Raw genomic sequence first — 24,828 nt, 5'->3', positions numbered from 1 at the left:
AGAATGATCTCGGAGCTTTGAAGTAGCTATAGATCTAGGTTGGAGTGGGACTATGGGAGGATTGTGAATCCCAGAGGACTCAAGGAATACACGAGGTGATCCACTGGAGTGTGGGAACACTGCAAATTAGACCTTCCAGTCACATTGATTTTTTATCTCATCTTTCTTCTGTTTTCTAATTTCTTCTCTTGTGTATGTTTTATGAGGTATAATAGAGGAGCACAGTAGTACATGTATGAATTTATAAGTATAGGTAAATGGGAATGCATACTCAAAAATGTTATAGAGGGTCATGTGATTTTAAAACTGATCTCACCTCTCCCATGGGCAATTAGGAGGCATGGAAAGTTTTTGAGTAGAGAAGCAATCTGTTCAGAATTATGCTCTGGGAAGATCAATCTGGCAAGGATAGATAAGATGGGAGGACTGACAGATGGGGGTGGAAGCAAATTGAGAAATATTGCAGTGGTCCAGGTAGGAGGCACAGAACAGAAGTCTGAAACCAGGGAACATTGGGCCTCCAGAGCCGCCTTCTATGGGTGGAGGCAGCAGGACAGTGGACACACAGAAAAGACCCAGAGGTGACAGATGTGGCACAAGAACAATGAATAGAAGGAAGGGACAATACCTAGTCTCCAATGACTGGGAGTTCAAAACAGAGCCTGGTATTGTCAGAGATAGCAGAAGCTGCAGGGTCAGGAAGGGGACTGGCTGAGGGAGGGGGCTAATAGAAGTTGAGAACTTGAGATCTTCTCAAACTTACCATCTGCTGAGGAAGAAACTGAGGTTCACAAAGAGAGGGAAGTGGGGTAGAGCTGAGACCAGTCACGAGGTCCCCTGAATCCCACACTGCTTTCTTTGATGATCCTTCAGCTTTGGTTTTTGAAGAGTGTTCTATTAGATGTGGTTTAACCAAATGTTCTCTTTTTTTAAAAAATCATTTAGTATAGTTGGTGTTCCAGAAATATTTTCTGCTGCTAGTTCTCAATTTGATAAAAAAATTAACGGGACACTTTGGGGCTCAAAACTGTGTTGACCCTTGAATAACATGAGGGTTAGAGTCGCCAACCCCCGACACAGTTGGAAATCCACATATAAATTTTGACTCCCCAAAAGCTTAATTACTAATAGCCTACTGTTGACTGGAAGCCTTACTTTTAACATAAACAGTTGATTAACACATATTTTATATGTTATTTGTATTGTATATACTGTACTATATTCTCCAATAAAGGAAGCCAGAGAAAGGAAAATGTCATTAAGGCAATCATGAGGAAGAGAAAATACACTGACAGTACTGTACTCTACTTATTGAAAAAAATTCCACAAGTAAATGGGCTTGTACAGTTCAAACCCATGTTGTTCAAGGGTCAGTTGTACACTATAAACAGTACTTGCCAATTTAAATAGTGCGAAGGTGAAGACCATGCAAAAAGAGCCTTTTAAAATATAACAGTGCCATCAACAAATACTCAGTCAAATCAAAGTAGAGAATGAAGAAAACCAAAATAGAAAAACAACGTGGAAAGCAGAAAGTTCACGTAGAGAGGAGAGAATGCTACAGAGAAGCCAAAGATGAGCGAGTCAGAAAAGAGACACCTGAATTGGTGACCTTCAAGAGAGTGGATTCAGAGGTGATGGGCCAGAACCCAGACTGAATAGGACTGAAGAGTTAACAGGCTAGTGTGGTCTGGCCAGGGAACACAGAAGGGGAAGAGAAGAAGGACAGGGTAGTAACTCGAGTGTTCAGTCATTTCTTTGGAACAGTGACCTTGAACATGCTTGCAGGTAGAGAAGCAGATGCTGGGAGATGCCTTCAGAGGGAGGGCGGGTGGAATCAAGGGTCATAGTTGGTGGGTTCCACTTGGAAAGTAGGAGGAAAAGCTTTTGCTCTTGCAGACTGATAAAAAAAAAAAAGAGGAGGTTGTATGGGGAAGAACACTTGGGGGATGAGGCTGTGGAGATAGGGTCAGAAAGAGAGACATAGAGACTCAGGAAAGACAGAGAGATAGAGACAGATTGGTGGTAGTTGTCACAAGAAATATGAATCCACCATTTGCTTAGAAATCCTTTAATGAGCTAAGAGCCTGCATTATCCTCTGTCTAACCAAATCAGGCTTCCTCCCCTCAGCAAAGGACAGCCTGGGGCAAGTAGAAACTGCCTCCTGAGCTCCCTCCCAATGGGGTCAGAAGGGCATCCCTTGTTTTGGGGGCCAAAACTTTGCATCCCAGACCTGATGGTATATATTTGAGCCAGCTCATGGTTCTGGAAAGGCTCCCAGATTTTCTAGAAGAGACAAGGGGTTAAATGCTATCAGCATTTTGGAAGGAGAGCCAAGTAGGCTCCCAAAAAAGGGATTTTTTTTTTTTCTCATGGCTGTTATTATTTACAAAAGCCTGCACAGCAGATCTTAGAGGAGAACTTCCTCAGTGATTTCCAGGAGCATCTGCCGATTTGATGAAGAATCTGATGCCATCAGAGAACGAGCCAGTGATGACTCATTGCAAACTGTCTTTGTTGAGTGTTTGCTGAGTACAGCAGCCCTTTCTGGCATGGTTGCTCCCAGCCCGGGACCAGAAGCCAGGCAGTGGTGGGAGAGAAGCAGCTGGGAGAGGTTCTAGTTTTTGGCATGTTTCTTGATTCTACCTTCTGCCCTTCGGCTCTTCTCCCAGTGCCGAAAACCTTCACAAGGGCATGTTTTGAGAACAGCTGAGCCAGACACATACCCTCTCCTGTTCTCTTGAGGTTCATCCAGGGAAGATCAGTTATGAGACTCATGAAGGATGGAGCCTGTTTTTCCCTCTTTTCTGAGACCGGAACACTCAGGAATCACATCCCTCACAGCACAAGTAGAAAAAAATGGAGACCCCACAGAAGAACCATCTTTCCATTGTGTTTTCCACTCTGTCCTTCATCTTCACCAGGATTCCATAACACTGACCAAATCCAGCTCATTAGAGAACCGTCTGGCTTGTGGGTGTCGACTCAGGCAGAGCTCCCCTCTGTGGTCATGCTCATTCCCCATCATCCCCTTTCTGCCCATTCTTGGACATGTCTTGTTACAGAAGCCTCTTGCCAGTCCCGACATGCAACCACCAGTGTCATCTCTTTCCTGCATCCTGTCCCCTGCTCCCTGTGCCTACCATTCTCCATCACCTCCTGGCCTTTTCATTCCTGAGCCCACCAATGCCCCCCACTTCTTTCTGCTTCCCTTCCATTTCTCTCGCCTGCCTGCCCTCCCCAGTTTCTCTGTCCTCTTTGTTTCTTCTCAGCCAATTAGCTACGATGTCTTCAAACTGTTCATGAGGGCGTACTTGGAGGTGGACCTTCCTCAGCCCCTGAGCACGCACCTCTTCCTGGCTTTCAGCCAAAAGCCCAGACAGGAGACCCCTGACCACCCAACGGAGGGGGCCAGCAACGAGGCCAGTGGCCCAGGTATGTAGACCAGTGTTCCTCGAGACAAGAAGGAGATTTTGTAGCTCTGACGCATTTGGCACAGGCACAGCTGCATTTCTAGGGGGTCCCTGTGTGCAGTAACTTCCTTATGGGGTGGGAATGGGGACTAGGGGACTAGGACTTCTTTCCCCATAGGGCCTCACAGGAAACCCTGTCTGATGGCTCTCTCAGAGGAACAAAGAAGGGCAAAATTCCTGCCCCCAGGATCAGAGGGGAGGATGGGGAGAAGAGGAGGAACAAAATAACGTATGGCAGGGTGAAGAGAAGCTTCTGCAAAGAGGGCAGGAAGCCCTTGAAGGGAACACCTTCAGGTCATGTGCCCAGGCTGGGCTGAGCCCAGTAGTGGCAGAGGAAGGGGAGTTGTGATCCTTGTCTGCTTGGTCTATAATGGGGGTGACACAGCCAACCCCAGTGAGTCAGCATGAACCAAGCTGACACTCAGAGACGCACAACTCAAGTGATCCAGACCCCACAGGAAGGCGTGCCCTTCCTGTGTCTCTAAGAAGCTAGAGATCATGGGCTGGTCCTCAAACCTTCTTTTTACTCCGCAGATACCAACATACAGAATGTGGATAATGCTGCCAAAGCAGATGAGGCCTGTGCCCCTGATACAGGTAAGTTTTTATAATACGAGATTTATAGGTTGAGGTGGAGGAGGGGGACATCTAACCAGTGGTTTGTTTCCATGTCCTTTAAGCAGATCTTGTCTGCCTCCGTCTTTGGGGCCTCCACCACTCACATGTGCTGGGATCGTGAGGCTTGGTGCAGGCTCTTTCTTTACTTGCCCTGAAATAGGGTAGCTCATTAGCTGTTTACTTCTGATGGTGTTGCCCGGCCAGACAGGGGAGAAGGGGAGCCTTCTGGGGAGTAAATATATGATGGGGGTTTGAGCGAATGTGTGTGTGTGTGCGTGTGTGTGTGTGTGTGTGTGAGAGAGAGAGAGAGAGAGAGAGGTGCAGAGAGAGAGAGGCAGAGCATATGTATAAAGAGGGATCTAGGGCCGAGATACACATGACTGCCTGTGGGTGGTTGAAGGTGGGTTGGACAAGAAGGGAGGAGTGTGTTCAAATGGACAAAACTGTACAGAACTACACTATAAGAAATGGTAAAGGGAATCTTTTTAGTAGAATTATATCATATGGAAACCTGGGTTTACGCATGCGAATGAAGAATGTTGAAACTGGTAACCACATGGGGACATATAAAGAATATTTTTCTTATTAGTTAAATCTCTTTGAAAGGGTCGCCTGGGTGGCTCAGTGGACTAAAACCTCTGCCTTCCACTCAGGTCATGATCCCAGGGTCCTGGGATCGAGCCCCGCATTGGGCTCTCTGCTTGGCGGGGAGCCTGCTTCCTTCTCTCTCTGCCTGCCTCTCTGCCTACTTGTGATGTCTTTGTGTCAAACAAATAAATAAAATCTTTAAAAATAAATAAATAAATCTCTTTGAAAGGTAATTAACTACTGAAGCAAAAAAAAAAAAAAAAAAAAAAGATACTGTGTTCTGCAATTTCTAACATATGTAGAAGTGGAATGTAGAACAAGAGCACAGAGGCCCAGATGGGAGAATTGGTGGTACTTACATGCACCGTTTTTCATAAGTCAGAAGGAGGAGCCAGGTGAAGCAGTTAACATTATTTTCATCTATTTGCCAGGGACCTGGAAGGATGAGAGAATTTCTTCAAGTGGATACTAGGTGTATTTCTAATCTTTTCTCTAGTCATGGCAAAAAGGGCAACTGGAAAGATTACAGAGTTTTCGGGGTGTAACTGAAGGACTGGTGAGATCAAAAATTAATGGTGGGTGAAAAGCAGAGCATGGTTGGGAAAGGAAAATTGCTTTCTGCAAAGTTCTGCAAATTTCAGGCTTCCCCTAGAGCTCCATGAAGCAAGGATTACAAGCATCAGTGCCTTCCTGAGGCCTTCAGGGGCAGCATCAGGGCAAGACTCTACAAAGTATGGCTCACCCACCGGCCCTTCCCAGCATCCCACCCAGCCATGCGAGGTCCATGGCCCCTCGGATAGAGAAGCTGATGCTGGGAGATGCTCTTAGGTAAATGGATTTAAGTTATAAATAAGTCTTAAATAAGAGAATAAGAGAGGCATAAGAGAATAAGAGAGGCATATGATGACTTAAAATAAGAGAGGCATATGATGACTTAAAATATTCTCATAATAGGAAGAGAAGGGTGAAATTGGGAACCTTGACTTTCTAAACTCTGAAAGAGAAAATCAACCATGACAAGCATTTGGGCCCAGATTCTTTACCCAGAGACTTTCTTGGTCCAAATATCTGGAACTTCAAGAGGAACCTAAGAGAAATTATACTTCATCCCTTGAGGTTCCAAATTGTCTGGGCAGGGTTTGTTTTAGTGGCAGAAGTTTCTGAGGAACCAAGGAAGGACTTCCTGGGGATGCTGTCAATACATGATATTTGAGAAAAAGTAATCAATGATGATAATGGAACTTGGCCGGCGTATTTGACCACAATGTTTATTGGCAACATTTGTGTCATTCCGGGTCTGAGAGCAACTTCGAGAGACTTCCTCCTGGAGAAGTGATTTGTGATGTACCATTTTCCTTGTGTATGGAGAGTGTCAGTTTCCTGTGGTCAGATAATAAAAGGGCAATGATGTGAATGCTGGCTCAGGGAGGTATATACCATTTTTTTCATCATCTTTTGTGACTTGAGATTTAAAGTAGAACATCCTTTTCCTGTTAGGCCACCTTCCATGGATGTCTTAATTAGATGCCCCTGTTCACCAGAAACAGGAATGTAGGGACAGACGGATACCACAGAGAGGGGCCTCTGCCAGTAAGGAAGAGCCAAGTTCTGGTATCACCTTAGATCAGGCCATCTGTTAAAAATCCCAACCTTTTCCTGTTGTCCAAGCTGAAGCCAGAGGAAACTAGATTCTCATTTGCTATGGCCTATTTAGGCCTTTCAGAGCAATCTCCAAGCTGGGATCCAGAACAATCCAGTTCAAGTTATTCATTTCCAGAACCAGGTAGGGGAATGTTTGGGTACATAGACACAGCAGAGAGGGGCTTCCACTGAGACCAGACATAGGCTCAGAGCCTCGAGCAATCTGTCATTTCAGGTTGTCAGCTAGGAAAGCCAAAGTGCATCCTTCCCTTAATGCCCAGGACTAAGTGGAATAAACAATGTGAACTTCAATCTCCTAGATTTTATTTCATTCCTCAGGCTCTTGAGATGTTTTCCACAGCCTGACATATTGGACTCTCAAGGAAAGTCCTTCAGTTTTTCCTTAGTTCTTCCCAATTATAAAAGTAACACATTATATCGTAAAAAAATTTGAAGTATACAAAACAAGTAAAAGGAAACAACAAAATCACCCATAATTTACCAATGCAGTTACACTTATGCCTGCATACACGTATCCTTGTATGTTCTTTCTTTCTTTTTTTTTTTTTTTAGATTTTTTTTACTTATTGCACAGACAGAGATCACAAGTAGACAGAGAGGCAGGCAGAGAGAGGAGGAAACAGGCTCCCTGCTGAGCAGAAAGCCCAACGTGGGGCTCAATCCCAGGACCCTGGGATCACGACCCGAGCCGAAGGCAGAGGCTTTAACCTACTGAGCCACCCAGGCGCCCCTCCTTGTAGGTTTTTTCTACAAATTTTTTATGGAATTGGAATCAGATTATGCATATAATTTGGGAACCAGTTTTGTTTTTCACTTAACATTATACTCAAACATTTTTCATGTCATTCAAGACTTTTGGTAAACATCAATTTTAATGCAAGGCCCTCCTTCCATAGATGAAAAATCTGAGGTTGGATTTAGGAGTAAGCCCACTCGTGCAAGATCACACACCATTTAGCACAAACCCAAAGCTAGAAACCCAGTCCTCTGCTTCTAGCTTGGTATTCTTTCCTTTATGCAACCCTGCCCAACCGGAAGGCAATGGGTAATACAGAGACTAAGAGAGAAGGTGAAACAAATCAGGCCTACCTAAGAACCCTCAAGCAAAATGGTTAATGACCTGGCACCTAGATAGAACTTCTGTAATCTGGAAGAGGGTGTTAGTCTGTTGTTACTGATGGTCCCTGAGGGATGTACTTGAATGGCAGTGGGTTGGGGGGTGTTTCACATAAGGCAGCTTGAGGAGGAAAAGCACTAGTAAGACTAAGTGCCCCTCAGTCCTTCTGTGCCCTAGCATTTCCATGACTGAAATGAATAGTTCACTTCAGTGTAGACTAGAACTAGTGGTTCAAGATCCAGTCATAGTTCTGGTAATCCAGAGATCTTTGGAAAGTCTATAATAATGTTTTAAAACAGATTTGTTGAAATATAATTGGCATAAAGTGAATTGCACATGTTTGAAATGTACAGTTAATAAGTTTTTACAGATGTATACACCTGTAAAGCAGTACCACATCAAGGTAATGAAGATACCTATCATCTCCAAAGTTGCCTTATAATCTCTTTCTCCCACCTTCCCTACCACCACCCACATCTCTGTACTATCACTGATCTGCTTGCTGTCACTATAGATTAGACTGCATTTTCTATTCTTATAGAATCATACAGTATGTACATTTTTTGGTGTGGCTTCTTTCACTCAGTATAATAATTTTAAAATTTGTTGATGTTGTGTGTATCAATAATCAACATGTTTTTAGTGCTGATTAGTATGCCAATGTATAGGTAGATATTCCACAATTTGTTTATCCATTCACCTACTGATGGACATTTTGGTTGTTTCCAGTTTGGGGCTATTACATATAAAACATTAACATTCTTAGTACACATCTTTATATGGACAGCTTTCATTCCTTTTAGGTAAAGATCAAGGAATAGAATGTTTAAGATTATTATGTTCTTGTGATGATTTGACCTCTTTATTATGAAATGACTCCCTTTATTCCTGGGAACACTCCATGCTTTGAAATCTAGTTTATTATAATTATATTCATAATTAATGTAGTCACTTTAGTTAACTAGAGTTACAGTGGTATCTTCCTCCATTCTTTTAATGTATTTGTGTCTATATTTAAAAAGACTTTTTAATAGGAAGCATGTAGTTGGTTGGATCTTCTTTTTTTTTAAATCTAAGCTGACAATCTCTGCATTTTAGAATTTCAGAACATTTACATTTACTGTGGTAATTGCTATCATTAGGTTTAAAAGTGCCATTTTGCTATTTGGTTTTCTTTTCTCCATCTGTCCTTTCTTTCCCTTTTGCTCTTTTTCTGTCTTCTTTCAATTAGTTAAATTATTTATGATTTCACTTATCTCCTTTTTAACACTATTAGCTATAACACTTTGTTACAGTATTTTAGGGATGGTTTTAACTATAATAGTCTATGTTCAAGTAATATTATTCCACTTTGCATATACTATATGAAATTTACCACAAGAGTGGTACCTGGGTGGCTCAGTAGTTTAAGTGTCTGCCTTCAGCTCAGGTCATGATCCCAGGATCATTTGATGGAGCCTCACGTTGGGTTCTTTGCTCCGTGGGGAGCCTGCTTCTCCTCCTCCTTCTGTCTGCTGCTCCCCTTGCTTGTGCTTTCTCTCTCTGTCAAATAAATAAATAAAATCTTTAAAAAAGAAATTTATTGCAGTATCCCTCCATATCTTCCACCTAGGCCTTTGTGCTATTGTTATCATACATTTTCCTTCTATATATGTTGAATTATAAACTGCACAACCACATTGTTATTATTTTTGCTTCAGTAGTTAATTATCTTTTAAGGAGATTTAACTAATAAAAATATTTTTACATTTACCCATGTGGTTACCTGTTTTAAAACTCTGTATTCTTGTGTGTAAATCTAGGTTTCCATATGGTATAATTCAACTAAAAAGATGTTCTTTATCATTTCTTGTATTGCAGCTCTGTGAAGTTTTGTATATAGAAAAATTATTTTGCCTTTTTTTTCTAAAGATATTTCACTGAGTAAAGAATTCTAGGTTGGCAGGGGTGCCAGTTAAGCATCTGCCTTCAGCTCAGGTCATGATTCTGGGATCCTGGGATCAAGCCCCCAGTAGGGCTCCCTGCTCAAAGGGGAGTTTGCTTCTCCCTCTCCCTTCTGTCTGTGCTCTCTCTCTCTCTGTGTCTCAAATAAATAAATAAAATCTTTAAAAAAAAATTCTAGGTTGACAGGTTTTTTTTTTCCCTTTAGTACTTTAAAGATGTTGTTCCACTAGCTTTCAGCTTGCTTTCTTTCCAGTGAGAAAACTACAGGCATTCTCCTCTTTTTTTCTCTCTACATAAGGTGTTTCTTTTCCTCTGGCTTCTTTTATGAATTTTTTCTCTTTATCACTGATTTTAACCAATTTGATTATAATTTTCCCTGGTGTAATTTTCATGTTTCTTCATGTATTTGGGGTTCATTGAGCATCATGGACCTGAGATTCTATAGCTTTTATCATATATCAACAAATGTGGAAAATTTCCAGCCATTATTTCTTAAATTTTCTACTTCTTTCTCTCTTCACGTATTCCAATTACATGTCTGTTTGAAGTTGTCCCCCAGCTCACCGATGTGACACTATTTTTTTTTTAAGTCTTTTTTGAATAGTTTTTATTGCTGTTTCAAATTCACTAGTATTTTCTTCTGCAAAGTCTAATCCACTGCTAATCCTATTCAGGGCACTTTTTCATTTCACACACATCATATCTAGACAATTGTTATGGACATTTTTTACATATCTTTTATGTCTCTTCTTAACATATGCAATCTTTCCTCTAGCTTCTTGGAGAGATGGAATACACCTGTAATAATTATTGTAAAGTTTTTATTATATCATCGTGTCATTTCTGGCTCCATGTCAATTGCTTTTTCTCGTTACTATTTTTCATTTTTTTCTTGCTTCTTTGTATACCTGTTACTTTTTTGTGAAATGCCAGGCATTGACAATTTTACATCGTTGGGTTTTACATTCTTAGAAAAATTCTTGAGTTTTGCTTTGGGGCACTGTTAGGTTATTTGGAAATAGTTTGACCTTTTTGGGTTGGGGTTTTAAAGCTTTGCTAGGCAGGACCAGAGAGGCATTTACTAATTTCACCCAACTACCAAAGCAAAACTCTTCTGAGTTCTCTACCCAGTGTTTCTTGAGTTTTCTACCTTGATTGGTGAGAAGAGACACTACTCTTGCATTCCAGGGATTGTTCCCACCAATACTGATTCTTTCCCTAGCCTCAGGTAGTCTCATCACACATCTATGCTAATTGTTACTCAGCTGAATAATTGAGGGGAAACTCTACTGAATACTCACAGAGGACCCTCTGTAGATCTCTAGAGTTCTCTCTGTGCAGCTTCCTCCTCTTTGGTGCACTGCCCTGTGAACTCTAGACACCTTGGACTCCCCAGAGTCTGCCTCTTCAACTCAGAAAGACTTGCAGGATCCGTCTGGGTTCCCCTTTCCTGTGCTGCAGCACTTGAAACTCTTTCTGGACAGTAAGATGTGGGAATTACAGGGATTATCTCATTTGTTTTTTATCTCTTGAGAATCACCATTTGGTGCTACCACATTCAGTGTCCTGTGAACCATTGTTTCATATCTTTTGTCCAGTTTTTTAGTTGTTTCAATAGAAGGGTATATCTGGTACGTTATTCCAATTTAGTCAAAATAGAAGTCATTGTAATAGTGTTTCAATGATGGATAGTTTGAGGATGTAACAGTAACATGAGATATAATGGGCTATCCAGTACAAAGGATTTCTCTCATTTGTCTTTTTTTTTTTTTAAGATTTTATCTATTTATTTGGCAGAGATCACAAGTAGGCAGAGACACAGGCAGAGAGAGAGGGGGAAGCAGGCTCCCTGCTGAGCAGAGAGCCTGATGCGGGGCTCGATCCCAGGACCCTGGGACCATGACCTGAGCTGAAGGCAGAGGCTTTAACCCACTGAGCCACCCAGGTGCCCCTCTCTCATTTGTCTTATATATTAGTATGTTTATCCCTAACTTTTCCTCCAGTGATGATTTAAATACTTCTGTTGCATATGTAATTTTATTACAATTTCCCCATCTCATTATCCTTATTTTTATCTCATCCTATTGTATTTTTAGCTCAACTTACTCACCCTTAAGGCTTTCTGTCCCTACTTAGTAGAGGTTATATCTTCTTGCAACCTCCTAGGGTCTTGTCCAGTAGGAAGTTGTTTCCAAAGATCTGGAAGGTTCCTTTCCTCGTGCTGCAGTTCTGTTTCATAAGATCTGTCTTGGTCTCTTCACAAGTCCTCTTGTAGTATACAGAGTGTCAGTGAGACAGTGGTCTCACCCACTGTCCCTCTGGATCATTGTTAACTCCCTTCTCAGATCACAGCCCAACTCCTAGGACCCAGTTGGCTTTCATGGAACACAGCTCTACTGGCCTGACACAAACTGTTTGCCTTTGCCTGGCACTTTGGCTCTCTGAACAAAAAGTGGGCTGGTAATGTTGCCTTCCCCAGCAGGCATTACTCTCAGGGCTGCCTCTGTGTGTGCTTGTGCCTTCAGCTCTCCATTACTTACTGGATTTTCCACTGCCGCTCTTTCTGTTACTTTTCACTGTGTTTTCTGTGAGTTGCACCCTCTTCCTGGATATTAAGAGATTATTTCTGATGGGCATAGATTTAGAGAGACTGGGAAAAGAGAGATAGAGCTCTTAAAGTGACTTGAGAAAGTATAATTCACACAGTAGAATATAGGTGTCTGGTTTTCTCATTAGTAATAACCTCATATTTCTTAATTAGAGGACAAGAAGTATAAAAGAGACAGCGTTTTCCTATCTAAGAAAAGGGAAACTCCAGAGGGAAAACTTACTCCATTCCTGCCGAATGATAAACCACTTTCTGCATATTCTTAATCCAATTGATTAGGCTTGCAGCTAGTCAAAATTCGTCCTAGTTTCTGGAAACTCATTGATTGTTGATCTTCTGAAAATTCACCTTTTCATTTATCTTTTAATGTATTTGAGAAGAAAATTGTGAAAGCCTGCATTGGTAAATGACCAATAGTCTGGTTTTTAGAATGCTAGCCAAAACTCTACAAACTGGGTGTGTTCCCAGACCCCTAGGCTAAATGACGTTTACCTGTTGCTTATGGGCATTACTAAAAATCACTGTCATCTTTTCTGAAAATTTACAGGGTATAGGTGAATTTCTTACAAGGATATGGATTCTTAAAGGGGTCAGAATGGGGTCCATTCACAGAGTATGAACTCCACAAATTAGATATCTAGCACCACAGATTGGATCATATTTAAGTGAACAACACTTTTGAGGACACTTGTTTAAAATTCTTGCCTCTATCAAGAAAATGATGGAGTAACAAAAGGGGTTTAATATTTGCTAAACACTAAGTGCTTTTGGATGGTTTCCTTTTGCCTATTACAGAATTGAAGATCACTGAGAAGCAGGAGCCAGCTAAAGACCAAGTGGCTGCAGCCCCCCTGGGAAACACTGTTGCTCCATCTCCAGGCTCAGAATCCCCCATAGTGTACCTGAAGGATGTTGTGTGTTACCTGTCCCTGCTGGAGACGGGGAGACCTCAGGATAAGCTGGAATGTAAGTGCTCACCCTCTCAAGGGCCTTCAACTTTTTCCTAGAAGATCTCGTATCTTGTCCTTCATTCTAACCATGCCGGAGAGCGACCTGGGATCATGGGTATTGGTGACACCTGCTTGGGGAAGGTGCTTCTGTCCTGTCACCAGCAGTGATCTGGACACGCCTTACAATCCTCGTTGGGAACCCAGTACCAGTTGTGTGGAGAGTAGGAAGTACATCTGAGACCTTGCCGTTGAGAATCTGGATTTGGAAATTGGAGAAGTCTCAACGTGGGGTCAAGACTCCCTTCCTTTGGTGGCAGGATTTTCTGAAAGTCTCCAACCAGAAAGTTCCTACCTTCCCTTATTTTTCAAGGGAGGATATTCAATATCTGTCTTCCTTCTATTCTGTACCCAAGCAACTCTTTTTTAACTGTGAGGAATTCCTTTTTCTTGATCAACCTCTAGCTTGTTAAAACTTATTTCTGTTTCTTCACCCACCCCCACCTCAAGTTTTTTGACCTCTAGAGAAAAGGGGCTAGTTAAGTGAGGGAGTTGGTTCCAAATGTGACTAAAGTTGATTTAAAAAACATATCTTCAGAGAGAGAGAGAGTAATGGCTGGTGGGAGAAAGGAAAGCCCAGAGCGACTGAAAGAGCCTGGAATCTTGTAGAAGATTCACTTCAGGGATGGTTTCCCCCACCTCCAAGAGCCTACAGGCAGACTTTTTAAAATAGGAAATAATAGGACCTTGTTAAAAAAGGTATATTGTTTTAGCTCCTCTTGGGAACTTAGTAGATATTAAGGGAAAAACTATACGTATCATAGCAAAAGTCAAAATTCCAGTTAATAAGATGACTAATCAACAAAACTTCAACAGTAACTGGGTTACTGTTTAATCTACTGGCAAGGTTAACCCTTGCCAAAACCAAAATGAAACAGTTCATTCATTAGCTGAGCTTAAAATCTCCCCCGTAGTTTTGAGGTGTTAACAATTGCAAGTCTGAAGTGTTAATTTGTTGGCAAATATAGCAGGTTTCTGTATCTTTTGGCTAATGTTAAAAGTGAAATGTCAGATTATTTCTAACATTCAGCTGAAAAATTGGAGTTTCAGGTATTGAATTTGTTCATAATTACCAGAGAGGATGTGGCAGATTTTTTCATATTAGTGGCTCTCAGATTGAGTCTGGTAATGGCAATAAAAAGAAACCGCATTAAAAATTTTTTTTGTTGTTACAGAAAATTTCCAACATAGATAAAAGTAGAAATCACAGTGAACTTCCCTATACCCATCAGCCACCTTCAGTAATTACCCTGCTTATAATCAATCATGTTTATTTATACCTCCCATGCATTCCCTCTGCCCCAGAATATTTTGAAGCAAATTCCAGACATCTGTATGTACCTCTAAAATACAACTTTTTCTTAACTATAACCTCACCACCATTATCACATTGAAAGACAATGATTCCTTACTATTGCCTGTTCACAGAGAAAGCAGGCAGAGCTAAAATAAGAACAAAAGTATTCGTTTAGGGCCTCAGAATAGCAATATGGGGAACACAAATTTGGGCAGAAACCCAAAAAGTGTCCGTCCCAAGGGAACAAAAGTCAGGGGTGTTTAAAGACAAGAGGAATTCTCATGTATGTGTTTGCAGAGAATTTTGATTGGTGTTGGTAGTGGAAAACTAATCTTAATTGATATGTAATTGGTGACTGAGGTTATCACTAAACAAAGTCTCTTTAATGTAGCAAATTGCAGGTGTACAGGCTGAGTCCTTGGAATATTTGCAGTTTGGCCCCATTCAGAGTTCACGGTTCCGCCCGGTTAGGACGTGCATGAAGCCCATCTCCTTAGTGGCCTCCCAGCTCCATTTTAAAGCCCCTTGACATAAGTGACTCCATTTAATTTCACCTTTTGTATACCAAATATTCAGTCAGTGTTCACATTTGCCCAATTATCTTACCTATTTTTAATTGCTTGTTTGAATCAGAATCCAAATGTGGTCCACACATTTGCCATTGCTTCTTATGTTTCTTCTATTTTAACCTTCTGCTTATTATTTTCCTTGTAATTTTTTGTTGTAGAAACTTGGTTAAATTCGTCCTCTAGAGCTTTTAATCTTTTTTAAAATTAAACCAGATGAATTCAAATCCTCTCCTGATTTTAATGATTGAAAACAACTTAAGCTTTTCTCTTTTAATAACCAAACATGCATCTTTTTGGAAACAATATCCTGAAATTCCACCTATCATCCGTTCGTTAACAATTAGTCGCATTGTTGAACACCTTTTATCTGCTAATCACTTTTTTTTTCTTTTTAAAGATTTTATTTTTTTATTTGACAGACAGAGATCACAAGTAGGCAGAGAGGCAGGCAGAGAGAGAGGGAAGCAGGCTCCCTGCTGAGCAGAGAGCCCGATGCTGGATCGGGCTGGATCCAAGGATCCTGAGATCCTGACCTGAGCCAAAGGCAGAGGCTTAACCCACTGAGCCACCTAGGTATCCCTCTGCTAATCACTTTAAATGCATTATCTCATTTTAACCTCACAATAACCTGAGAAGATCAATGTGATTATTCTCATTTTAAGTGTAAACGACTTGCCCAAGGGCATGCTGGTCTTAAACTGGATGCTTTCTTCCTGTTCTTCCTGGTTCTACTGTCCCTGCATAGTAGGACCAGGGGAGCTCCCCGGTCGGAGTCCCCAGGGTCAGGGTCTGGGAACAGCAGTGGTGGGAAAGCCTGCCCTTTCCATCATCCAGCATCTGTTTGGCGACTCAGCCTCCTATGCTGAGTGCCTCTGACTAGGACATTCTGAAGACTCAGAGAATCAGAAGGCCGTGACCCTACTTTGAAGGAATCTCGACTGCCGGCACAATCACCCCACTGAACAAACACAAGGCGCAGGGATGTCACAACATGTAGAAAGATGTGATGACACACAGGCAACCTAACAGGAGTGTCGTGACCTGTGGGTACATGCTGAGAGGTCTAGAGTGGGTATGTGGGGGAAGGGTCAGTCAGGGAGGCCCAATGAAGGGTTCCAAGAACAGGAGGAAAATGAAGATGTGTCAGCTCTGCTCCCGACTCTGCTTACTTCTGAGATCACAAACAGGATCTCTACCTTTAAGATGAGTGAAATGCAATTTCCCAGGTCCCAAAAATGAAAATTTAGTCCTTTGCCCAAATTTATGTCCCAGATCTTCCTTATCCTGCATCACCTCCCTACAGCTAGAACATGCTAAAGGATGTTTCTGAATAGCACGTTGACATTTTAGAAAAACAAATACAACAGCATTTTTAATGGTAACTACATCACAGCTTTGTTGAGAATTCCATCAGCCGTAATGATAGCGTGTATAGGACAGTGCATCGTACTTATTAAATGCCATATATAAATGTTTGTTAATGAAAGAAAGTAACAATAAATAACATCTGTTGAGTGCTTTCTCCATTCCAAGCACCATGGGACGAAATGTAGGGCACATGAATCTGTCTGTATAAGCTCGATCTTCCTGAAATCTTTAAAGAGGCCAAAACATTTAGATGTCACAATATTGATTTTTAGAGTTGTTGGGTCCCCCAATAATGGGTCCGTGATTAAAGGAGTGCGACTGATACAAAGCGAAGGTCGAGCAAAGCTTTATTTTGCGCCAAGCATCGAGAATCAAAGTGACCGGTCAGGGCCGTCTCTTGCAAAGAGGCGACCTCTCTCTTCTTTACAGACTAGCTTTTAAGGGCAAAGGCCATGTGGTTGGGCCTGGCCACGCACAGGTGACCAATGAGACTGTAACACAGAGAAAGCTGCACAGTCCTGCTAGGTCACACATAAGTGACCAATTGAATTACAATTTACCCTATAGTAGACATTTGAACCAGCCTATCACCTTGGTGAGAATTGGCGCCCAAAGAGCACCCAAAGGGCGGGGCCCATACTCCTTACTCCCATACTCCCCACCAATTGGATACCTCCACCTGGCCTGACCCACCCTTGTATTTGGGCTTTGTTACCTAAGACTGGTTTCTGGGACTTGTTTTTTTGTTTTTGTTTTTATTTTTTTTAATTAATTTTTTTTTATTTTTTTATAAACATAGAATATATTTTTAGCCCCAGGGGTACAGGTCCGGGACTTGTTTTTAAGTAAGTTCCCTGAAGGGGTGAGGGGCAGGGTCAGGATGGAGCTGCTCTGGCTAAATAGGCCCTTACAGAGTGATCATAGCTGGCATAAAATCCTGAGGTTAAAGAAGTGATGTTGGACTTCTTTGCTTGCTCTGGGGATGTTAAGAGAAAGAACACATCAATTTAAACTTCCCTGAATATCTTTTTTAGAGAGTGAAGTTGTCAAAACCTTCTCTTAAAACCTTTCTAAGTATTAAAAAGGCCAGCAAAAATATTTACCATGTATGTAGTCTTACTTGGCCTGTTTCTTTTACGAACATTTTAAAGGTATTGATATATTTATTTTATACGTATCTTGTAGGACATTGTATGCTTATTTATATTTCTTATATAGAACAATTAAAATTATTACAGAGAAAAAAAATTGACCGATCATTTACATATTAATCCTCATTAAAAAAAAAAAAAAAGACCTAGGAGAAAGGGGAACCATTGTAATCTCCATCTTGCAGATAAAGAAACATGGCCCAATGAAGTTAAATGACTTGTTTGATGCCTTTGAGGTAGTAGGGCAAGGCCCAGAGGCCTAAATCCACACCCTTTCTGGGTGCAGTAAAAGCAGTGTCCCATTTAGAGTTCTGGTGCTCCCACCAGCTGGGCACTTCTGAGCTGTGTTCCAGTGATGCTGCAAGGGTATGCACACTCCACCAGGAACCACACTGCCACCTGGATCTCATCAGCCACAGAGTTATTGCTTAGACAGGTCCGGAAGCCAGACAGCTAGGTTCTCCTCCCTTTTTCCACCCCCTGTGTAAGAAATCAGACTCTGCACCTTGGAGGGTGGGTGAGCTGGCTGCAGGGGCCTTCGCCCCAGCGACAGAACTGAGCTAAAGACCGGCAGCATCAAAGCCCCAGCCCATCCGTGGTGCCCAGAGGACACCTCGAGCCTCACCTCTGTGTCTCTTGCAGTCATGTTTCGTCTCTATGATTCGGATGAGAACGGTCTCCTGGACCAAGCGGTAAGCTCTCATTCCAAATGTCCCTCCTGAAACCAAGAAAATCTGGGGGAGAGGGGAGCAGGTGGAGGAAGAATCTAAAAACCCCCAGTTCTATCGTTAGAGAATAGCAGTGTCTTGATATAGGCTGCAGGAATCAGGGTAGAACCCCCCACTGCTACTTCCCAGAGGGCCAGCTTGGGGGAGAACGAACTCCACCTGACGTTTTCATTCCAGAAGCCTTGGATCCCACCATTTCAGAAGGGAAGTTGCTTTAGTATCTTATCTAGTTGAACTTCCCAGTCTTCCTCTCATACCCAGAGCAATAGCTCAACGAGTCTGGTTCTTTCTGCTCTGAACAAATGGTCCCGTCCCATTGTACCTGGGAAAGCCTGAGACCCGTCCCCGCTCTCCCTCAGGAACAGGCAGGGATACAGCAGGGATCACGGAGTGAAAGGGGGTATGGAAGGCAGAGAGGGGAGGAGGCAAACAGAATCAGGCAGCTCTGCGCTCACCACTGGCAGCGTTAGAGACGGGGCTCCTAAACAGAAAGGCTGTGAGGTTGAGAGGCATGGGATGGAATCACACCAGCCCCACGGGGAGGAAGGAAACAAGTCCACTAGACCAACTAAGTCATCCCAAACTCCTCTAAACCCCAGGGCTCCTTTAAGGGATCGCATAGCCACAAGGCAATGTCGTGGGCTGCATCACGCCAGAGAACAACCAGAGAATCACAGACTCGCAAGCATTTGATCAACACACGTTAATCGAGTGTCTGCCCCACGTCAAGCACTCCTTTGAGCGCTTGGGGCTATGTCAGTGAAGCCAACAGACACAAATCTGTGCCCTCATGAAGCTTTTGTTCTAGTGCAAGCACACGCCCTACAAAACCGAGCGAGGTATGTGTCAGAGAGAGGTGCGTGTCGGAAGGAAAGTAAAGGAGGGAAAGGAAGTGTTTGAGGGAGCAGTTTAGCTAGAGGAGCCAAGGATGGTGTCCCTCAGGGGATCTGTGAACAGGGACTGGAAGGAAGTGAGGGAGTGAGTCAGGGGGACATCCAGAGGAGACCCCTTCCAGGCTGAGGCAGCCCCAAGTGCGAGGGTCCAGAGGGGTGCTTGGAATGTCAGCAGATGAATGAGGAGGGAACGTGACGGAACAGAACAGCAAGGAGGTCAGAGTGAGAAGTAATAGGTGAGATCAGAGAAATAATGACCAGGAGTGGTTGTGGGGAGAGTTCGCAAAACCCAGCAAGTTGTAGAGGGGATTGGAAGTTTGTCTTTTACTCTGGAGGAAGGGAGAACCATTGGAGGTTTTGAACAGAGGGGTGACACAACTTCGGTTTAACCAGATTGCTCTAGCTTGTTGTGTTGCAACTAGGCTGTAGGGACTCAAGCAGGGATGCCAGTTTGGAGGCTGTTGGAATAAACAAGATAAGAGATGATGGTAACGTGCACCAGAGTGGAAGCATTGCAGATGGTAAGAAGTGGTTAAGTTCCAGATCTGTTGGGAAGACAACACTGGTGGATGGAAGTGAGTGTCTATAGAGATACCTGATTCGGTTTTCCACAGAAGACCTCTGGCAGATGGATGCCCAGGATCTATGTGAACGCTCTCAGGAGTGGAGAGTTTACCCGCTACCTCAAGAGGGTCGTTCCACTGTTGGGGGAACAGATAGAGAGGGCTTCCTTCCTGCACGGAAGGCACCTCTTGTCTACCAGAGAAATTCTCACCACAAAAGAGGATTCTGTTTTCCTCTCCCCCTCCCCCAACCCAGCAGTGAGACCAAAATAGGCCAACTTTCAACCTCTCCTTCCCTACATCCCTTGGCTTACTTCTGCCCCGTGTAGGTGACCAGGACAGCGGACCAGTGGAAAACCGATCCTATACCATAGGTCTTTATGATTTAGAAGGTACTGTCCCATCTACCCCAAGACCTTCTCTAAGCTCAAATTCCCCCAATATTCTACACTGTGTCTCATAAGGCAGGCTTAAATAACCACTCTGACCAAGCTCCGGTTTGAAAGTGCCATTCTTAAAATATGGCGCAGAACTGAACCTATTCCTCCACGACTCTTTAAGTAGTCACATGTGGCCTGAACAGAATGGACATCTGGGGAACAAGTTCTTCCTAAGGTCTGCCTATTCTGCTTCCTAAAAATGCCCACCCATTCACACAGACCAAGACTGAGTCTAATTCTCAGTTCCTGAATCATATTATTTTAATCAAGGAATCTTGAACCCAGCTCAATCCACCAAGCTCTTTTTTTGTTGGAAATTCTGTTGCACCCTGTTCCCCACTGCTTGGCCCACTACTTTACCTCCATTTATTACCTCATCTGTGACTTTGCAATGAATTTTTTAAAATTTAAATAGAATGTAATTTTTTAAATCCCTCCTGGGTTTTTAGGTTGCTTATTTTGACCCAGCATCCTACGTGGTGAAGATAACACTTTTGAACTTGGCTTCCGTTCACCAACGTGTCTCCCCAGATCAGTCTTACTATGAACATCTTCCACGGTGCCCAAGAGATACAAATGCCTCCTCAGTCTAGTGTGTTGCCATGCGACTCTTGGTGCACTGATTCATCCCCATCCAGCAGTTCTGTGAGGTCTTAAAGAAAAGCCTGACCTTGGTACTAAGCAAAAGTCTTGCTTACCAGGCAGAGGTAGCCCTTACAAATTTCCTAATTAGAGTCCTGGGCTCAGGGCTGGACAAGATGCAAAGGAAAGAGAGACACTCAAAAGAATCCAAGTCATAGAGCTAAGACCTGAGCTAGGACCAATGCAGTGGCCCCACATTCACCTGCAAATTGACCTCTGAGGGATATAGATGGATCCCAAGTTGCTAAAGCTTTGGGAATGAGGAGCAATAAAAGAGGGCGGTGGGGGGGGAGAGAACTGCCATGGTTTAGTATTTAGGAAGTATTTAGGAAGCAATAATCACAAAGGAGAAACAGGAGTGCCTTCTCTCCTGCGAGTAACAGAATTGAGGAAGGAAGTTGAGTTCAGGGGGAGTCCAAGAAGAAGACAGTGAGCTTTCTGCATACCTGTGGCTTGCCCATGTTCTTTGTTTCTTTGAGCGACTACGCTCCACAGAGCTTTGTAGTCGGGGCTGAAAAAGAGAGCGGAAACAAATGGTGAGCTCCTTAGGAAAGGCCAGTATGTTACACTGCTGCTCCGCATGCTTTGCCCTGCCATCTTCCCATGGGGTTTGTTTTTGGGTCCCTCTCATGAAAACACATCTTCAGTGGTTCTGTTCTCTTGATGTTTTCTAGGAAATGGATCGTATTGTCAACCAGATGCTTCACATTGCCCAGTATCTGGAGTGGGATCCCACGGAGCTGAGGCCTGTAAGTTTCCAGAAGCAAGGGGAGATGTCCAAGTGAGCTTCCGAATGAAAGCAAGATAAAATGTTGACGGTGCATGCGCTCCCAGACTCACCCTCTCATAGGCAGCTTCTCTGGGGTCCTAGGCCCTGACCTCTGCTTTCTCTCATAGGAAAAATTGAAGACATAATTTAAATAATAATACCTAACAATGCTCCCTAACCTTTCCACCAGAGCTAAATTTTTATAACGGGTTCAAGGAATTTAGCACTAGAAAGAATTTTAAAGATTTTCTCAATCACCAGATAATATTAATAGCTACATTTGGGGGCTCCTATGAGTCAGGTATTAGATGAGACATTTTATATACCTTTTCTCTTATCCTCACTACATTGCTACCCACATAGCAATATTATTTTCATTTTATAGGTGAGCAAAGCCGAACCCAGAGAGTGGGGGTGGCTTCCCCAAGGCCACATAGGGCAGGGCAGGGCATGGAACCCTGGCCTCCTCACCGCTGTTTGCTCTCTCACTGCTCTGCCTGCTGTAAATCAGAGCACAAAGGGGTAAAACACAAAGCAGATGACACACCAAAAGAGAAAGAAGGGGACAGAGGGAGGCAGGGAAGTGCAGGATGAAAGTGGACAATTGTTGCTCTCTGGGTTCTGCAGATACTGAAGGAGATGTTGCAGGGGATGGACTATGACCGGGACGGCTTTGTGTCTCTAGAGGAATGGGTCCATGGAGGGATGACCACCATCCCACTGCTGGTCCTGCTGGGCATGGACGACTCTGTAAGTCCGCAAGTCTGAGCTCAGAGAGCTCTTATCTTCCAGAAGCATCAGGTTCCATGTAGAAATTAACATCTATATATGGCCTTGGCTTCTGCCCTTCCCCATTGGGCACACCATAGCCTCTAGACCAGCCCCAAAGTCCTCTCTTTCCACCTGTTAGTGCCTGGCATATATTCATTCATTTGACTGAGAACACTGACTAAATTAAATAAAGGTACTGTTCTAAACACAGTGAGGGGATTCAAAAATAATATTCCCCTACCAGAAGCTTAGACTCAACCAGGTGGGTTGAGGGTTTGTGTGGGGGGAGTCAAGGAAGAATCCCATCTTTTCAACAGATTAGGGTAAAATATGCTAAGAGTCTTAACAAAAGAAGGAAAGGAGGAAGGGAAGGAAAGATACCGATGTGTCGCTAAGTAGAGGTTTTTCAGTGATACTATCTTATTTAACCATCAAAACAACCAGATAAGATATATATTTTCCCCAATTTGTATAGATGGAAAACTGAAATTCTGGGCCTAAAGAGCAAAGGAAGAGCCAGAATTTATTTGCACTTGACTCCAAAGATCCCATGCTTTCGAAAACCTCCCACACTGAGGAGTGAGAAAGTGGGAAGAAGCCTTGGGGTCGTTTGGCCTGGTGGGAAGTACCATGTGGGAGTCTGAGGTCTCATCCTTGAGTATAAAGGTCAGGTAGAAAGCCCTTAGAGGGTGATGTTGGATCTGGTTCTCAAGGATGGGTATGATTGGCTGATGGGAAATGATAGAAGAGAAAATTTATGGCTGGGAGAAAAGCTTGGTCAAAGACCTAAATGAAAGAAAGTTCAGAGCGTATTAGAGAAACCTCCCAGTTTTACCAGAATAGGGAATACATATAGAGGCTTGATAAGAAATCCATGGTAATATATGCCACATCTGACCTAGTCTGCTTATCTCACAAGGGAAATAGCTTCCATACACAAAGGAAAGATAAGAACTGGATGGTGGTAAATGCTTGATGTCACTAAATGGTGACATCAAGCATTTACCAGGAGAACTGTTGCACAGGCTGTGGACAACACCTCTTTGAGATTACGGAAATGCCATAGAGAGAAAGTTCAGTTGGGTTAGCCTCTCGATGGCTGCCATTGCCCATAATGTCTCCATCTGACCGCTCTGCAGTTAAGAACTGCAGTTCAGAAGCTGAGCCTCTGTTCCCAACACTCAAGAACAAAGAATCCTGCAGTCATCTCAGTATGTCCAGCACTTCCCAAGTGCTAAGTAGAAATCAAGGAACCAGGAACTACACAACTTCTGCCTTCTTATTCCTGAAGACCCAAGAAGTCAGAGCTGGAAATGATGTTGGTGATCCACACGTTAGTCTCTTCCTTTTACAAACTGAGGGCCAGAGAAGTAAAGGGACTTGCCCTCAGGCACACCCAGTTAGTACCAGAGGCCAACCGCCATATTCCGGAAGAGCACGCACCTCATTCAGTGATTCCTTACCAAGAACCTATCATATGTAAGAACCCACCTGAGCTAGGGCATGGTGGGCTCAGATAAGGAAGACACGGTTTCTGCTATCAGTACTTGAATCAAAGTGGAAGTTCCAGCATTCCTGGTTTTTTCCCTGCAACGTGAGAATGGAGGTGAGACATTTTAACCACAAGGAAGCAATTTCTATTTCCTATTCTGTTTTGGGCTTGCTAAGCCCAAGGCAGCATACAGCTCTTTTCATGGAGGGGATCTACTCTCATATGGCTGGAGGAGGGAGAGAGAGTCTATTTCTTCAACATTACCCTTGATGTCTCCCCCAAATGCCAAACCAGCCTTGTAGAAGACCGTTATTTACATCAATAAGGAGCAAACAAAAGCAAATGTGAATGTAGCTTTTATTAATCGAAAGTCTTAAGTGCGTATTTAAAAATATGCACTAAATTGTAAGTTTTTACATTTAATATTCAAGATTCTAGAGAAAGCATCCCTCAGTGGCTTAAAAAATCACATAGCCCCTTTAGTTTTTTCAAAACCCACATGGGGCCACTAAAAAGTCAGGAGATCTCTGAATGGCACAAATGCAGAGGAGAAATGGTCTGCCTCCCAGGTACCAGGCTGGCACTGGGGAGGTGACGTCCACACCCTGCAGACTCCATTGTGCGGAAATGAAAGGGCCACATGGTGGCGCTATAACCCAAGCAGAAATGTTATTTCAGCCTTCATCTGGGTCCTTTTGCTTCTAACCCCATATCCACGAAAATAGTATCTGAGAAAACAAAACCAGCTGATTGAGTTAATAAAGGGATTTTCAGGTAGAATGACAGCTCTGTAGGGTAGATGAAGAAGCCGTGCTGAAGACTGCTGTGATTTCCCTTCTGTCCATAAAGGAAAACCCTAGAATGTGTAGGTAGGGGGAGGGATGAAAGGAGCGTAGACTCAGGCCGGCAAGACCAAGTTATGAAATCAGTCGCTTGTTATTTTATAGTCTTGGACTACTTATATAACTTCTCCAGGGCCCTCTTTCTTCATTTCTGGGATAGGCATAAATCTACCTCCTTACAAACACTCTACTTACTTTGTGTTCCCCAGTGTCTAACACAGAGAGAAACTTGATAAAAGTCTTAATTCACGATGTGGTAAGCACTGGATTAGGAGGTTGACTTAC

General features: G+C 43.0%; 1 protein-coding gene across 3 annotated transcripts in view; it reads left to right on the top strand.

Annotated features, from left to right (window-relative positions):
• DGKG (diacylglycerol kinase gamma) overlaps window positions 1-24,828 on the top strand; it is a gene marked incomplete at its 5' end in the record, with an annotated part of 158,805 nt that overhangs the window by 17,636 nt on the left and 116,341 nt on the right. For all 3 annotated transcript variants that reach the window (XM_080820972.1, XM_080820971.1, XM_080820970.1), the window contains 6 exons: window positions 3,274-3,436; window positions 4,009-4,071; window positions 12,807-12,977; window positions 18,046-18,095; window positions 21,344-21,418; window positions 22,066-22,188. In XM_080820972.1, coding sequence (XP_080677098.1) covers window positions 3,274-3,436; window positions 4,009-4,071; window positions 12,807-12,977; window positions 18,046-18,095; window positions 21,344-21,418; window positions 22,066-22,188 — 645 coding nt within the window. The remainder of the gene's footprint in view (window positions 1-3,273; window positions 3,437-4,008; window positions 4,072-12,806; window positions 12,978-18,045; window positions 18,096-21,343; window positions 21,419-22,065; window positions 22,189-24,828) is intronic.

The sequence above is a fragment of the Martes martes genome (assembly GCF_963455335.1).
Source record: "Martes martes genome assembly, chromosome: 1".
Classification (NCBI taxonomy): domain Eukaryota; kingdom Metazoa; phylum Chordata; class Mammalia; order Carnivora; family Mustelidae; genus Martes; species Martes martes.
This window is presented reverse-complemented; position numbering and strand designations above follow the sequence as displayed.